This window comes from Megalops cyprinoides, chromosome 7 (assembly GCF_013368585.1).
Source record: "Megalops cyprinoides isolate fMegCyp1 chromosome 7, fMegCyp1.pri, whole genome shotgun sequence".
Taxonomy (NCBI): domain Eukaryota; kingdom Metazoa; phylum Chordata; class Actinopteri; order Elopiformes; family Megalopidae; genus Megalops; species Megalops cyprinoides.
The window spans coordinates 6153453-6170048 of record NC_050589.1 but is presented as its reverse complement, the minus strand read 5'-3'; the positions used below and the strand labels follow the sequence as shown (position 1 = coordinate 6170048).

At 47.5% G+C, this 16596-nt stretch overlaps 1 protein-coding gene across 1 annotated transcript in view; it reads right to left on the bottom strand.

Moving 5' to 3' along the window:
* Positions 1-16596, bottom strand: part of mib2 (mindbomb E3 ubiquitin protein ligase 2) — a 56007-nt gene that overhangs the window by 21407 nt on the left and 18004 nt on the right. Inside the window, exon 4 of the mRNA XM_036533702.1 lies at positions 499-605. Coding sequence (XP_036389595.1) covers positions 499-605 — 107 coding nt within the window. The remainder of the gene's footprint in view (positions 1-498; positions 606-16596) is intronic.

Here is a 16596-nt window from a genome sequence, read left to right as displayed (position 1 = left end):
AACACACTTCAAAGACTAATTAAAAACTCTAACACGAAGAAAAATGACTCACACCTCAAGATGAAGGTTACTGAATTAACCATGTAGCACCAGACTAGCTTGTTGTTGCTGGCTTTTTTTTTTGTTGTCCCAAACCTGTAGCCTGCTTATGCGTATCTGTTAACACGCATGTGCAGCCTGGTACTTTGGAACCAAAGTCACAGCTGATGTTCCCTGAAGAGGAGAGTAAAAAGGAAGCTGCACTGATCTGGTTCGACTGGATCTCACGCGTTTGGATGGAGCTCAGAAAGCATTCATCACCATTTCTCTCACAGTCCTCTCACCCTTTCACGCCATCCGCGCTGGAAAGGGCAGGGATGAGTTGATTTGGCAGATGAAAACATGGCACAAATGTCACCGGCAAAAACACCACCAGGCGCTTTGGCGTGCGCCGTGACGCCGCCGTGAGAGAACCCAGGGCCGGGACCCGCACCCGGCACCTCCCCCCCGCCCACTCACCGTCTTGGTTGCCCCAGTCCCAGTCTGGTCCGCGAACCACCTTGACCCCCTGGAAAATGCCCTTCAGGATGATCCGGGAGAGGTTCTGTCTCGGCGCCAGGCTCACTCTGCAGAAACAACACAAATTCAGTGAATCCAGCCCACAGTTGCCAAACACCGCAGCTGTATGGTACTGGCACAGAGAATATGCTTCACATAGGTAGGAGTTATCTTGCATCCAGAATATGGCTCATTATATGGTCTCTGGTGAGACAGACACGTTTTGTCACAGGAAAAGTTAACCATTTCATGTCCATATCTCTCACTGTATCTCTCACCTCTCCCAAAATCTGTTCAGGTTAACGAACAGATAATATTGAGAACATCCAGTGTTTGAGAAGCAAACATCCATGAACAGCAATATATAATATAAAATATGTAAATGACATACAATGTACAGGCCACGTAGCCATACATAATGTTTTGTATCAGGTTATCCAATAAGAGAATGAGAGGAGTGACAATACAGCCTAAATTAGCATCCCTTCAGCGCGGACAGGGGACACACGCAGGCCCTCCTGGCTTAACACTTTCAAAGACAAACATCGGCAGACATCTTAGACAAGCACGCACTTCTCTCGGTCAAAGCTGCAAGGGCTGACAGGTTTAAGAGAAGATCCTCACGGGCTACAGCAAGCACTGACCCAACACACACAGAAATAAAAAGACTGCCAGGAAAAATGAGCTGTGGCCACTGCTCTGTGGCAACTCATGCTAATACACTATGGTAATATGATAACATGTATTTGATTGCTGGTCTGAAAACGAATGAAACATGGTTTTCGATGTGGATCACTAGCATCGGGCTAGTGAGCACTGCCTGGGTCTGAGAGGCAGTAAACCCAGAACACATGGAGGTAAAACCTATGCATTTACCCAGACGGAGGCGTCAACAATCACACAGATTTAGCGGCCCAAATTACTTCCCTTGGACATGTTAATGAAGGCAATTATGTTTCCATTTTGTGACACGGAGCAGTGACACATTCTAGGTCTTGCTCTAGCCAACAGTCACAACTACAGGGAGTCAAAGAAACTTACCTGATGGTAAAGATTTGGTCTGATCTTGGCGCAAAGGAACTGCCTATTCCCATACTTTCTTGACAAGGTCAGTATCCAGCTTTCATTTCACCATGAGTACGGCGCGACACTCGGACTTCCCGTCTCTTATTAGAGTGTTAAAATCAAAGCAGAGAGCACGTTTCCTTGCAGCAATCTTCCTCACATCCAAAGAGGAAGTGCTACAGCTGTAGTCCTTTGTCTGCCTTCTGTGTCATTTTAGTTTTTTTTTTTCCACCTCTTAGAATTGTCCAGGAAAAGGCTCCCAGGTGACTGTGTCCGTGTTAGGGCTGGCCCCCAGACCCTGTGCTACAGCATCTTGGCTTGTTAGTGGCTTAAAGCAGAATACCTCTAAATCCTGACAGTGGGCCGTCTGCCTTGGCCACACTCGTAAGGAGGCGCGTGTACAAACCCAGGGGGGTTTTATCTAATCCCCTTCCAGCAGGCAACTTGAGCCTCACGTCGCCGGGACACCTGGGGGAAGCTGGAGTCAGCCAGAACAAAGCTCGCCTCTCGTCTCCGCCCCAGCAAACTCCATCCCACGAAAAATTCCCACGCAACCCAACCCAGACCGGTGTCAACACTGAGACTCGACAGATGTCCACAGGAACGACTCTTCACCTTTAATCCCCATCCACCGCCAGGCCGCCTAAGGATAGCGAATTATTTATAGAAATCTACTTTCAGGGGCTATTGTGCAGTTCATATGTCCACGACTGGAACTATGGTGGTGACCGATTTTCCACGTACTGCCAAAAACAGAGTCAAAAAAAATTAATAATAACTACTCAAAAAGCCGAAGCACTTGGCCAGAAATAGAAATTATGAAACCCCAACTGCGACAGGCTCTAGGCTGTTGAAATGAACGTAAACGATAACCAGACTAATAAAGGAAAACATTGTTCACCGATTTCTTCACCATTTTTGTCCAAGCATTTGGCTTATAAAACAGTACAGGAGCTGCTGGTGAGGGACACAGAATAATCTTTAAGAGCAGTTCCAGATGCACCCTCTTCCCCTGAGTTGACTCTGACGCAGATGGTGGATAGGCAGCTAACCTGGTAACCCGTCGACACGCAGGTCCTGACAGGCCAGAGGGTGGGCTAATCTAACGGGGGGAAAAGTTTGAGCAAGTGTGAGGAGAGAGATGGGCACAGTGAGAGTCTGACTCCATCCACAGAAAGTGAACTTCTAAACTTTCAAGGAATCTGCACAGAGCTCAGGGGTGATGAAAATATCTCTAAATGTAACTTACAAGAATAAAATACACCGAGGAGGTTTCATATTTGTACTGAAGTCAATATATATAAGAGGCTATATCACAGCCTCGGATTATTACAGTTGCCCCGCAGTTGCCCAAAGACCTGGGCCAAAACCTGAAGTAAAGCTGGCAAAGGCTAAAACCCTCACTTTATTTTTGCACTAAATCTCTATTCCAGGATATGACCTCACCCACGTGTAGAGGTGCTAGGACAAACAAGAGCTGAAACAAGCCCACTGTTGGAAGACAGATCCAACAGAAAGGGAAGTCACATGGTATCCTAATCACCACTGTGTCTGCATCTCTGAAACACCGTTGGAGAACTGCAGCGTGGATCACAACAAGCACACACAGATCTCCACGTCAAATATAGTTAATCCCAGCAGCATTCGAGATGTTTACTTCAGCCGCCCGACGGCCCGGAGAAAACAGTGTTACACAACTGTTTTTTCCCAACGATTACTGCAGCAAGAACGTAACCTGTTTGTTCGACTTTTAAAGATAAAATGTGATACCTCCCCTGGTCTGGATTAGGTAACGTAAAAGTTTATGGGGAGGACAGGTGGAACAGACTGTTTCATCTGGTCTGGGATTAACCCCAACACACAGTTGAATTCGAGGTACTACAAAGATGCATTAAGTGTAACAGTAAAACACTCGTCCGTGACTCTACATATCTACATACCAGGCTTTAGTTTTTAAATGCCACTCCAGAGTGTGGCACTTCAGAAGCCCAAAGCATCTGTAGCAGCTAATATGATGGTTCTCTGTTATAAAGTGTAATCCCCATGTGTACGTCCATGTGCAGCCTCAGACCTGTAACACACAGCGTTAGGGGAAATGCTCGGGAGTGATATAAAAGGAATACATTATGCCCCGGACTATGAGTCCTGCATGTTGTTTAAAATTAGCTGATGATGGGGGGGGGGGGGGGGGCAACAATGCAATTTTGTCCAGGGATTAAATTCATGTGGTACGAGGCATAAAATGCTGAATCTAAAAATAAAATAAAAAACAAAAAAATAAAAAAAAACTGAAAATACCAAAAACACAGCACCCAAAACCAAGGGATTCATTGCACAAATCTGACACAGTGCAGATATAACGACTGCATTTTATTTGAAGTTTAGATGATAAAAACTAAACTAACAGTCCTAGTCCTAGTTTATTATTATTTTCAGTTTACAGCAGAGCTGGCTGTATCTTTTGTGAATTTCTCAACCTCAACCATAAACGGGGTGGTATTAATTCACTTTGGTGCTCAACATAGCAAAACAAACTGTGTGAAATAAGGCCAGTATGAGAGCAAGTCAAGACAAGCTGCTCTCATGTATGCCGGGGTGTCCTGTCGGCTATTGCTGTGGAAATATATCAGTCATTGCAGAGACCGGACACTCAAGGGGATATCCCCAGAAATCACTGGTCGCAGGGACTTGATTTTCCACGAACTGCTGTTACTTTGGCAAGTTTCCAACAAAGACGCCGCTTTGAACAGAAATGTGAATATGTACAGAGCATAATATCAATCCATGTACCTTTTCAAAAACTTTCTTTGATTTAAGACACTAAGGCTTAGAAAAAGAAATCTGTGCTCTAACATGTGGATCATACATATTTCACATTGTACGGGTTCAGACGCATGTACTGTCGTGCTCTTGACCTTTTGGCATGCTCAGGCTTGTTATTAATTACCCTGCTCAGGCGTAACACAGCGGTACCCCATATGGGATGTGTTTGATTTTTTTTCCGAGATGCTGACATGGTGGTGGCTATGCACGTGTACAATGCTTTTTACTGCTGCAAGGAGGCAGCATAAGTAATATCACAACGTAACGATTCTTCTTATGCTGGGAAATGTGTGTAGATATCATTACCCTGTAAAGCAGGGTGTGATGTACATTACTTCAATTAGGCAGTGCCCCCAGCACAGCCTCTGAGCGTGCTCTTACACAACGCGTCTTTCTGTGACGTCATTGGCTGAAAGGGCCTGCAGGGCACATTCCCGATCGACCCCGCTGGTCGATACCGCGGACGCAGCGACAGACCGGGGAGATCTATCACTGGCTGTCTCCTCCTGTAAATCACAGATTCGTTTATCAGATTGCCATACATCTGGAACATCTCAGCATCCCAGAATAAGCCGTTCCGCTGGATTTAATGCCAGGTATAGCCTCACGCGCTGCACATTAGGGCGAGATTAAAGCTGGATCCCAGTGGCCGTCCACATCTATAATAGGAAAGCAGTACAAGGCCAATGTAAGAAAAATAAAGAGAGAAAAAAATATTACTCTCATTTTACCCTCTCTCTCTGAATTAATGCCTTGGAGACAGAAGCTTAAGGAACTTTCCAAATAGCAATACTAATGACAAAAATCCACCCATCTAAGTACTGTTTAACTACTGCTACAGATAGCATACTACATTCAGTTACACACACATACAGAGAGCACATAAAGAGGTTTTAGTTCAAGTAACTCACTGAGGTACACAGAGTTTGGCCAAAGCAAAAGCGGCAACTGAAACCAAAGGAGAGACCAGAAAGCAAAGGAAGGAGCAGCGTGTTAAACTAGCTGGTTTGAACCAGGTCGGAGATCCAATCCACAAAGGGACTCCATGTCTTTCTGTCTAAAGTGACAAAGTGCAAGCCCCAGCACACAACCTTTGTGTGATCAATGCGGCTCTTTTTCTCTCTCCTTCACTGTTCAAACACAAACATTCAACACAGCTACCGGGTGCAAACAGATGGTCAGGAGCAGGGCACATAACCCAGTGGTTGCTGGTTTGGTTCCCAGGCGGGGTAGTGTTGTCATATCCTGGGGCAAGGTACTTGACCCGAATCACCTCGGTAAATATCCAACTGTATCAATGGACAACATGTCCACATTGCAACTGTAAGTCAACTCTGGGCAAGAGCGTGTGGCGAGCAAAGGTAATGTTATGCAACAGCTTTGCAGGAGAAACAGCACTCCAGGTAATGCATCCGAGAAGCGCAGATATCGATTTCAGGAAGGATTGGGTGTTAGCCGATTCCACTTCCTTGCGTGTTAATTCCTGCCGCATTCCTTGATTAATTAACCCACAAACAGGTCACCTCTGTGCAAGAAGGCAAGAGATTCATTCCTGCTCTTCTGATATTAGTGAGATCTGAGCTGCATGACACACTTTTGAGTATTTTCTTTTCGACCAGACACTGACAAGTGGAACAAAGCACCCTTCATCTTTACGTTGGCCAAATAAGTATCCAACGTGAGACTTCTTTCATGTGAGACGATCCCTTTGTTGCCCGAAAATTGAAGCACGCCACACTTGCACGGCTGCAACAGAAACCCTGCGTGGGGATGTATTGCACAGCCGTAGCCCTGGCCTGGCCTGCCCTGCTCTGAGACGGAGAGGGGGAGTGAGAGAGTGGGAGGACTGGCCCAGTTCGCTCCCAGCTGGGAGCCTGTGTGCATATCTCCAGAAGGGACACGGAGGGCAGCCTACCGTCCTGGATGAATAAATCCGGCTGACACTCTCCCAGGGGCCTGGCACACACACAAGTGTGTACACACACACACACACACACAGTCACACAAATGCACATATGCGCATATGCGCACACACATGCAAACACACTCACACAAATACACACAGGGACACGCACACACACATGCATGGACACACACAAATGACAGGACTTGTGTGTACATCTTTTTTTCTTTTCAATCAACACTTTAGATGGTAGATTATGCCAAATTTACAGAAACTATATGGATGAAACCTTTGGAAGAAAGCTGCAGCCACAGAGGTGACAGACTACCTTTTTGTAGAAGCAAACACTATTCTATATGTAAATACGTATCTAGCAATGAACTTCTGGTTTCCCTGTGGAAACCCCCTCATTTGATCCAGGATGAAGGCAACCTGCTGACAGTCAATGCCAGAGCAGATAATGAGCTTCCAGTCCTGCCCCACATGGGATGTCAGGCCTTGCCCCAGGACTTTATTTCTTCCCAACAATGTCAGCGACCACAGTATATCTCTGAGAGCCTTGAGATATGAATGACAGATGTGAGTGACAGATCTGAGTGTCCCGGCGGAGGTGTGTCGGTGACGTCATGCACGCAAAGAAGGAATAGCTCATACACTCGCAAAGAAAAGAGGATTAGCAAGCCTTTGCTCTGCTCCACTCCCACCCCCTGCACAAACCCCACACAAGCCAAGGACCCTCTCTGCCCCCTCCTCAGGCAAACCACTGATGCAGCTGTCCTAATTTCCTACCGCGGCCTCCTTGGGCCTTAAGCTGCTTTCTCCCTCGTCTCAGCACGGGATGGCTCTGAGGAAGATGCACTGTGCAGCTGACAAGCCACCAGCCACTTCAGGATAACATACGTGCATAAAAATCCAGTAATGCAAAAAAGAAACGTTGGAAACCTTTACAGGAAGTCTTTCTATCAGATGGAATCCTGCCCGTGTTCTCTGGAAGCCAACAGCATACAGCTGTTCCACAATTCTTCCAAAAATGTGTCCATAGCCTCTCACCTGTGTCTGAATCTGATCCTCATCCCATTTATCCTGCTCATCCTTTCAAGAGTAGCTAACACTACGCTCCAAATCAGTGAAAAATGAACCCAGTAAGAAATATTTAGCATCATTTCATGGCACATCCTGCTCAGATTCACTAATATTTTCATATGAATGGGTTATGGCACAGCCACAACCTTTAGTTTGTTAGCTTTGTCTACTTCATAGTTAGCTGGCAAATATGTGTATATGCTGGTGCTGTGTGACTCCTTTTGTCATTTGTGATACTAGTTAGCTGAGCAAATTGTTTGTAATCCAGCACAACCATTGCAGAAATATGTAAGTCTGTCTGAGGAGACAAACTTCAAAACTGTATCAAGAAAACCAGGAAGCATCCACCTGGCCACAGAAGGTTAGCTAAGCTTCTGCAATCTAAAAGTCTCCATACTTTCACATTTCTACATCTGCTATCTCTTTGACAGGTTGGTAGCTAGTCACAGTCACTGATTTTTATCAACAGTGACAACAGTGAAAAGTGTACCATACGACATATTAGGGATTTATGGGAACCGATGCTTGGCTCCTAAATTATTTAACATATTGCTCCACAGTGAAAAAGGCAAACAAATGCTGAGGGAATCAACAAAAGGAAGTGCTCCTTTGCAAATCCTGTCATGCCTTTCCAGACGACAGCAGGAGGCAGAAGAGATGACCTATTCAAGCCTCCCCGACGGAAGCCAGCCGAGACCAGCTGGAGTCACATGCTAATTCCACTAGCTTTTACAGCACCACCTCTCCGGCTTCTCATAGTTCACCATTCACCGCTTAATTTGTGAGTGTGAATGGGGCATTAAAGTGAATGAATTCTCAGGATAGACACAGAAGTGCCATCTCATAATCAACAAAAAAGTCTAATTAAATTCCTCTCCCTTTTTTTTCCCCCTCGTGGAACACGAGCTCAATTAAATGAGGCAGAATGCTCTCAGAGAACAAAAAACATTATTAGCGGCTAGAAATATTGTGATCCTTCTGCTCAACAATCAACGCTATCCGCTAATCTTGATTTAACAGAGGGTTTTACTAAAAACGGCTCTTATGTTTATGCGTTTAAGATGCTTGTGCATTATGGAAATTAACTGCATAAACTTGCCTCACTCTCAACCACTGACTGAGGAAATGATCACACAATCAGTTCAGGGGGACAGCAGTGTAGCGCAGTGGTTAAGGAGGAGGACTCGTAACCAAAAGGTTGCTGGTTCGATTTTCCACGGGGGCACTGCTGCTGTACCCTTGGGCAAAGTACTTAACCCACAATAGCGTTAGTAAATATCCAGCTGTATAAATGGATAACATTGTAAAAACCTGTAATTGGTGTAAGTCGCTCTGGATAAATGCCAATAGTGTAATGTAAGGTAAAGGGGGATGCGAAAAAAAAAGCAGTTCCTGTGAAGGGGAGAGACATGTGAGAGGATTAGTCCTGGATTGACCACCGCCACTTGCATCCCTGAGGCTGAGCCGGGATGAGCGTGGTTTATGTGAGGTGAACGCACAAAAACCAAAACGGTCTCCTGCCGTGACCCCGAGGGCGAGAGGGGTCGAAAGGTGCGACATCGCCGGACTGCCCGAGACGCGGAGGATGAGGATTACCCCAAAGTCTACGTGCCGGGGGCCTCAGCGTATGTGTGTGTGTGTGTGTGTGTGTGTGTGTGTGCGCGCGTGTGTGTGTCCAAGCTGATTATCCAACCGGGGAAGTGGCTGTCGTCGATGTTGTTGTTTTCCTGCCCTCTGCAAACATATGGGCGCCCATATGCCACGCGGCGCATCCCCGACGCCCCCCCCCCCCTTTACCTCAGCACCCATATGTCACCCCGTGTGTGTGTGTGTGTATGTGTGTGCGCACCCGCGCGCGCCTTCAGCGCCCCACTCACGTACCCGCCACGGGCGGAGAGACACTGGACACCGGCCACTTTATGCGGGTGGAGAGGGCCTTGCAGGCACCCATATAAAGATATGTGACAGGGAACGAAGACGCAGGCACAAGACTGACGCTTTAACAGGCCTTTCTTGGATCTCTGTGGGAATCCTTAACTGATACAAGGGAGGAAAACAGGTGACATTGTGGATGTGACTCTCATGGATCTATTTTATGGAATTTGATTTAATTTTTTTATAGATCTTTTTAAAGTCTTTGCAGCATAAGAGATTTCGCCTTGCCGTGTGAGACCCGAGATTAAGACGCTTCATTGACAACCGCATGACGCAACGGAGCAGGTGGCTGGAGGCTTTCGAGTGGCGTTTCCTAGACAAAGGGGAGGGGTTGGGGGGGGGGGGGGGGGGGGGGTCATAACCGGCCCCACCCAGGGAGCGTGTGCTAGAGCTTAATGTTTATCTTAGGCCATGGACAAATCACCGTGGACACGAAACTGAAGTGGAAGGTGACCAGATGACTTCCTCATGGTGGTTTCCCACTGCTTGTACAGAATAGCACAATCTCCACAGAACAGCCGGATCTGAGCTGTCTGGTCCTGACTGTGGCATGGAAACATAAACACATCAGAGCACCTGTTTGGAGAGGGAGCACGTTCCTGTTTTCTTTTGCATGTTGAAATGGGCAAATTCAAATAAGCACGACCATTAAAGTAAATGCGAGCCAGTGTATTTGCATTAGGAAGTGATGAAAGCCAGCGCTGGGATAATTCAATAACATGAGAGAGTACTGTGGGAGGGTCATCGAGGACTCGTGAAAATGTCATTTCAGCAGTCAAGAGGACAGTTGCCGAGCAACGTCTGGCCTGGAGGGTCACGCACGACATGACCGGGACACGACAGTATCACGCTAACCCTGTGATTACGTGAGCTTGGTAAACTGGAGGGGTTCCAATCAACGATTAGGACTTACACAACAACCAGGATCCACCTCAAAGGAAACAACACGTTATTTTTGACAACGTGCTGACCAAACGTCACTTAACACCGCTGAACACCGTCTCTTGGACCTGCAAAAAAAAAAAAAACACAATTCTCTCCATCCGTCCCTCCTGCGTCTGAAGAATGGCTTTATAGAGTTAGCAATCTTTCTGTGACAGCAGACAAACTCTAAGCAAACAATACAGCGAAACAAATGGCCCGGTCAGAAAGAATGCGGTGCAGAGAGGACGCCTGCTCCTCTCAGATGGAGCAGGGACAGCTTAACGCGGTGCAAAATCCTGTCTCCTCTGGGTGAAATATTGTCCTCTGCACCAGCACCTCCACAGAGATATGCATTGTTTCCCATATTAAATGACCTGCCAGTGTCTGACAGATGGGAGGTGAGGGCTTGGGGGGGAATTGATGGTGATCAATAGGTCGATTTGAGGACAAAAGCTTCCCTTCCTAGCAGGCCCCATGCCTGCATGAAGGACACCTGATAAAAATAAAAATACAGGAAGCAGATAGAGCTGTGTTCCTGCAGTACTCTAATAAAGTACCAGTCAGAGTGATTATTTAAAAGCATAAATGAGTCTGTCGATGCCGAACCTCAGCAGAAACACAAGTTACCTCAACACACGTCACAGGTTCTTTTATGGGACTGACAGTACAGTTGGGAGTGACTGCCCAGGATGGTAGTTAGGTGGTAAACGCTAACAAGCTCATTTCACATCCTCAACCATTCACCTATTAGCCTGGGTCTGGGTCGTGACCTGAGGGGGGATCCATAAACCCCAGGACACACGGGACAGTCACACAATGTCCAAAAGATAGATGACACAGATCAGAACACCTGCCCCCCGCCACCCCCTCACCCCAATGACCCAGGAGACATGAGGCAGTACTTTATGACTAGCAGTGTAACACACAATGCCCTGCTAATATGAAGTCATTGCACCTGGCCACAAAATGGCTTCCACATCCTACCCTATGGTTTGGAAGGAGGGACTGCTGAATTATCACTGTATGCATCTAATAAGGGGGGGGGGCTGCCAGTGAAAGGGCATTAACGCAACCATAATCACCCCTTTTGAACTGGGCACCTGTTGATAGTCTTCTGGCTTTCAGAAATCCTATCCTCCCCCCAATAATGTCTGTGGCTTCCTCTGGAGGAAGAGGGGGTTGTGCAGATGGCCGTCAGCTGGCGAGGGAGAGATGTCTCCGCGGGAGGTCTCCTGTAGCCTTAATCTGCCCAGGGACTGCCCTGCCGTGCCCTGCCTTGCAATGCCCTCTGGATGACCAGGACACACAGACATGCACCGTCATCTCCTCCACAGGCACGCATGAGAAGATCTCATAAACCCCGGGACCCTGAGTGACTTCACGTCATAATAAACTTTCCAGGTTAACTAAGAACAGACCAATTAGGGGACCTTGGACAAAAGAGCACCCTGCATAATGCAAATAGGTCCTGCTGATTTTTTGGTGTTACCCTGTACAATTGGAAAGTATGTGCATTGCATTGCAATGTAGGAGGAAATTCACCAATATGGTGAATTAACTTCTACAACTGTATATCTTCTAATTATCACACAAGGCAATTAATTAACCAATAAATTGAACCCATTCCTTTCGCTGAGCAATTTTTGGTTGTTTTAATTTTAGGAAAGGACATATCTACTGCTGATTTAACAGTACAAGTCAACACTACTCTCTCTCTCTCTCCCTCAGACACACCATTCTCTCCATCTGTATTTATGAAGCACCGGCCTTGGGCAGTGTGATAATAAGTGAAAAGAGAGGATAGAGCCCTGGGACTTTGAACAGCAGGACTGCCAGTCTCCTCTACTTACCCACTACACACACTGACACACACAGACTCCACAAACAACATGCACTATACACGCCACAGGAAGGACACAGACTTCACACACAGACTACACAAACAGCACTCACTACACACTACACACACACACACACACACACATAGAACAAAAACACAAAACACGCTACACGCGCCACATGTACAATATGCCCTATACTAACACACACACACACACAAAGAGCGGCAATCCGATCACACAAAGAATCCTCACTGGCACCTGCACAAAGAGCTCCTGTTTACATCAATCAGATGCAAAACACTGACCTTGCCAGCACAGTTGCTCAAAACAATATTAGTTAATCAATGTGTCAGGGAGCTGGCAGATTAATTTGACAAGTCAAAGGCAAAACGGAAACCTACACTTATCCTGCAGGGGAATGGGGGCCATGTCAACATCAGAAAGTGTACAATTTGAATGTCCTTTCAGGCAGTGCTCTGGCTGACACAGAGCTCGGAAGTAACGCAGCTCCTGAATGACATCCAGTAACCTTTACACACCTAACATTTCTGTATACTTCTTTACATTACATTAGATTACATTTATTCATTTGCCAGATGCTTTTATCCAAAGCGACTTACAAGTGAGGCAGAGTACAACACAAGTGAAAGCCATACACGGAGTCAAAATATTAGAAGTGCTGCATGGACCAAGTTTCAAAAGTTGGCCAAACAAGGTAAAAGCTAGCCGGTAGAGACACAAGTGCATTAAACCATTACATTTTTTTAAAGAGTTTGTGACATAAGAAATGGCTTTTGGTGGTAGTGATTCAGGCGATCAGGTGAGTAAGGAAGAGCTGTGTCTTCAGATGTTTCTTAAAAATAGTGAGCGATTTGGCAGAACGGATGAAGTGTGGAAGGTCATTATACTTCTGTATATTCTGATATACATGAGGCCACTGCGAGCAAAGTCCCTGCCTTTCCTGGTGCCTTTATCTTCTTTCCAGTGTGACACTAATATAACGTAATGGCGGTGATAAAAAGGGGGAAGCAGCTGCGGTTTCTCTCATACGCTCCTCTCTGCGCGGTGATAATGATTCATGGTGACATCTGGCCTGCGCTGTTTTTTGGGCAGAGCTCATCGGCAGCATCCTCTTGGAGAGGGTATCGCTTCGCCCTCCGAGCCAGCGCAGGTGAAACCCGCTCGCCGTCCCCCCGGGGGGTGGGGTGGATGGGCCTGTCCGGAAAATCGCCCTTCGCGGTCAGACCGCCAAATACGCAAAACACAATGAGCGGGATGGCGCCGTTCCCCACCCCCGTTTTGATTGTTCTGGCTTCATGCGTCCCCCCCCCCCCCCCCTTGGGTAAGGGAAAAGAACATCCCATTAAGGGAGGATTTACGCGGTGGCGAGGAGCGGGGACGTTAAATCCAGCGATAATGAAGACCTTGAAGAGCGCGCACGCAAACGGGCGAGGCTGGCAGGGGTGGCGTCTGTGACCGTGGAAAACACCACGGAATTCTGGGACTCGTTTCCTTCATTAGATCGGTTTGCAGCAAGAAAGAGGTTTGGCTCTCTCTCTCCCTCCCCCCCCCTCTCTCTCTCTGTTTCTGCCTCTCTCCCTCTCTCCACATGTCATTTGGAATAAACGGTGTCCTCAATCAGAGAGGAGAAGCGCCAAGAGGCTGCAAAGGTGCCGAAATAAAGGTTTGTCCTTTTCTCTTTGGCCGACCGCCCCCCCCCCCCCCCCCCAACCCACCCCTCCCCATCTACCTGTCAGTTCCTTCCTCTCGCTTCACGTTCGCAGGTGAAGCTCCACACCCCCCGGGGGCCCCAAAACAGCCTACCCGCACGCACACCACGCCACACTGTTTCCACCTCACCTGGAATTCATTAAACAACGATCACAAACATTATTACTCACACATCACCTGAAGAAAGATTACCGCAAGCGACTTTATTTCTTTTTTAAAAACAAAAGTAATTAAAACGGCTGCTCTCTTCAGCGCACGCCCGTTAGGACGGCATGATACGACAACATCCCGGAGCTCTCTCTCTCGGTCCCCACGGACCCGCTCCTCCCGTTACTCTGCCGCCGCCGCGACAGGATGGCGGGGCGTTTGATCTTTGCGTGCGGAGGCCTCGCTGCGCTCCGGTGCGGGCCCCGGTTAAGCATTCCGCAGAAGTGGTGCTTCAGGGCGCGCGTATCCATCAGCCGGAGTGGACATGAAAGGCCTCGGTGTCGCACCTTATTGAGGGAGCACGCTGCTATCGATCCCTGTCCCAGTCTGTGATTCGTCAACAGCGACCACCCCCCCACCCCACCCCCCCCATTTCCCCTCTGCCCACCATCCCCCAGGACACATATATCTCAGCTGTCTGAGAATTTATCTGGCTTCACCGGTGCTTCACACAAAAATCTGTGCTTTTTCCATGCAGCCTACTATTCCATTAAAATATAACAGGAGCTTTTTAAAATATTTTACTCCTATGTACATGCTAGGATGATTTGTGCGCTGTATTTTTCTCTTGCTCTACGAGTATGCTAAAACGATTAGTGCAATTTGAAATTTCATTGCGTTTTAGCAGCCTTTTGATGTTGACTAACTGTCACATCAGCTGTTCTTGGACTTTGTTGTGGTTGCTGCCATAGTATGAATTCAATTCTTGCTGCGTTGGCCTTGAAATTCTCCCTTAACAAGCACATCTTTCAAACAAATAAATAAATACACAGAAAGAAGAACAGGAGGAAGAAGATGAATGTCCACAAATGTCCAGCAATGTGTAGCATAATGGTCAGGAGCAGGGCTTGTTACCGAAAGGTTGCTGGTTTGATTGGCAGCTGGGTCACTGCTGCTGTACCCTTAGGCAAGGTACTTAACCAAGAGCTGCCTCAGTAAATATCCAGCTGTATAAGTGGATGACATGTAAAAACTGTAACCTGGATAGGAGCATCTGCTAAATGCCGATAATGCAATAAATTCATATGTTGACTGCCTTTTATCGAAGGCATCCCACTGTCACAGTCCCTGCCAGATCTTTCCACGATACTGTATATAAACAGCTCCAGGAACAATGCCTGAGTTAAACAAGAGTCTGATGGGGGAAAAAAACCCCACTTTCAAGGAAGAGATTAGATCACTGTGCAAGCCATTTGATGGAGGCCGTTTTAAAGGTTTAATCTGATGGTGATTATTTTAGACTGCCTGGGGTATTAGCAGGTCTGTACTGAAAAGGGCCGAATACAAACTGGGCTTCTATGACTTTGCTACTTGCAGGTGTTCCTGTCCCCTATACCTATGCACACAGCGTTCCCTGGGACTACATGTGCCTCACATACACCTCAACCACACGCTACTTCGCAGAACAGGAAGGCAATCTGATTAGGTTTAGCTTTCCCAAAAGCATCCGAGGCAGAGCGGCAGACACCAGCTGGCCTTCCTACATTAAGCAGGAATTTGTCACATGCAGCACACGCAGGGGCAGTGTGAGAATTTATTTATCATTTCCCCCCCAATTTCTGTTCACGAGTTCGAGGACCTGATCGATTCCAGAATGCATGTTAAAGTAGGGAATCGTGGGATATTCTCCTCGGCTGAACTCTGCGGTAACCATAGCGCCCACCCACTCTGGCAGTGGCAGGGGGGCGGGGGGAGGTAGGAGGCGGAAGGGGAACTCTGTTTGACTGGGTCTCGGAACGGAAAAAAAAGAGAACCGAAATAACGCGTCCAAAATGCTGACCTAGTTTGGGAATCCATGGAAAAACAGAGTTCCGTTTCGCCTGTATTTACTCTGCAGAGCGGTTGCCGATGGATACGGCGGGGCGGACAGGGAGGATGGTTATGAAACTGGGAAGGCGAAGGGGAATTTACAGATCATTAGCCGGGCACAAAGAGGGGGGCGGTGCACGCACGCCTGTGCCGATTGTTACAAACCGCTCCTTTGTCATTCAGGACACATTCGTTCTGCTGGGTTCACAGTAACGTCTCAAAAGCCCGTTCTACTGAGGGGAGTTGATACACCTCTCAAAATCAGAGGCCTGTGTGGCGCCTCTTGGTCTGACAAGCCGAACGCCTCAGAACGGGTTTGCGAGAGTGTATGAAAGACCTGCGCACCGCGTCGGTCAATTGTATAGGGATCGATTTCCCACCCGATCCGAACTGCAGGAAACAAGATTCCCTCTGGGTCAACCGAAAACAGCCAGCTCTTTGTTTCTCTCTTACACCCCCCTGTCCCGGTACCTGGTCACAGCAGGCGGGTTCTGAAACGATGACTGACACATCACGGACGTGTCCGTGTCAAGAGGAGTAAATAATCTGTCAGACGGACGTCAAATAAAGGCAAACAGGGGGATCTGATTGCCCACTGTCTGCACTTACAGTGAGGATCTGTACTGCAGCTGCGGGGGACGCTTACATAAGCACAGTTTTTCGGGACAAATGGCTGAACTGGACAGCCTCTCCACTCAGCCTCCACTCAGACTGGGACTAATGACATCGCGGGAGACG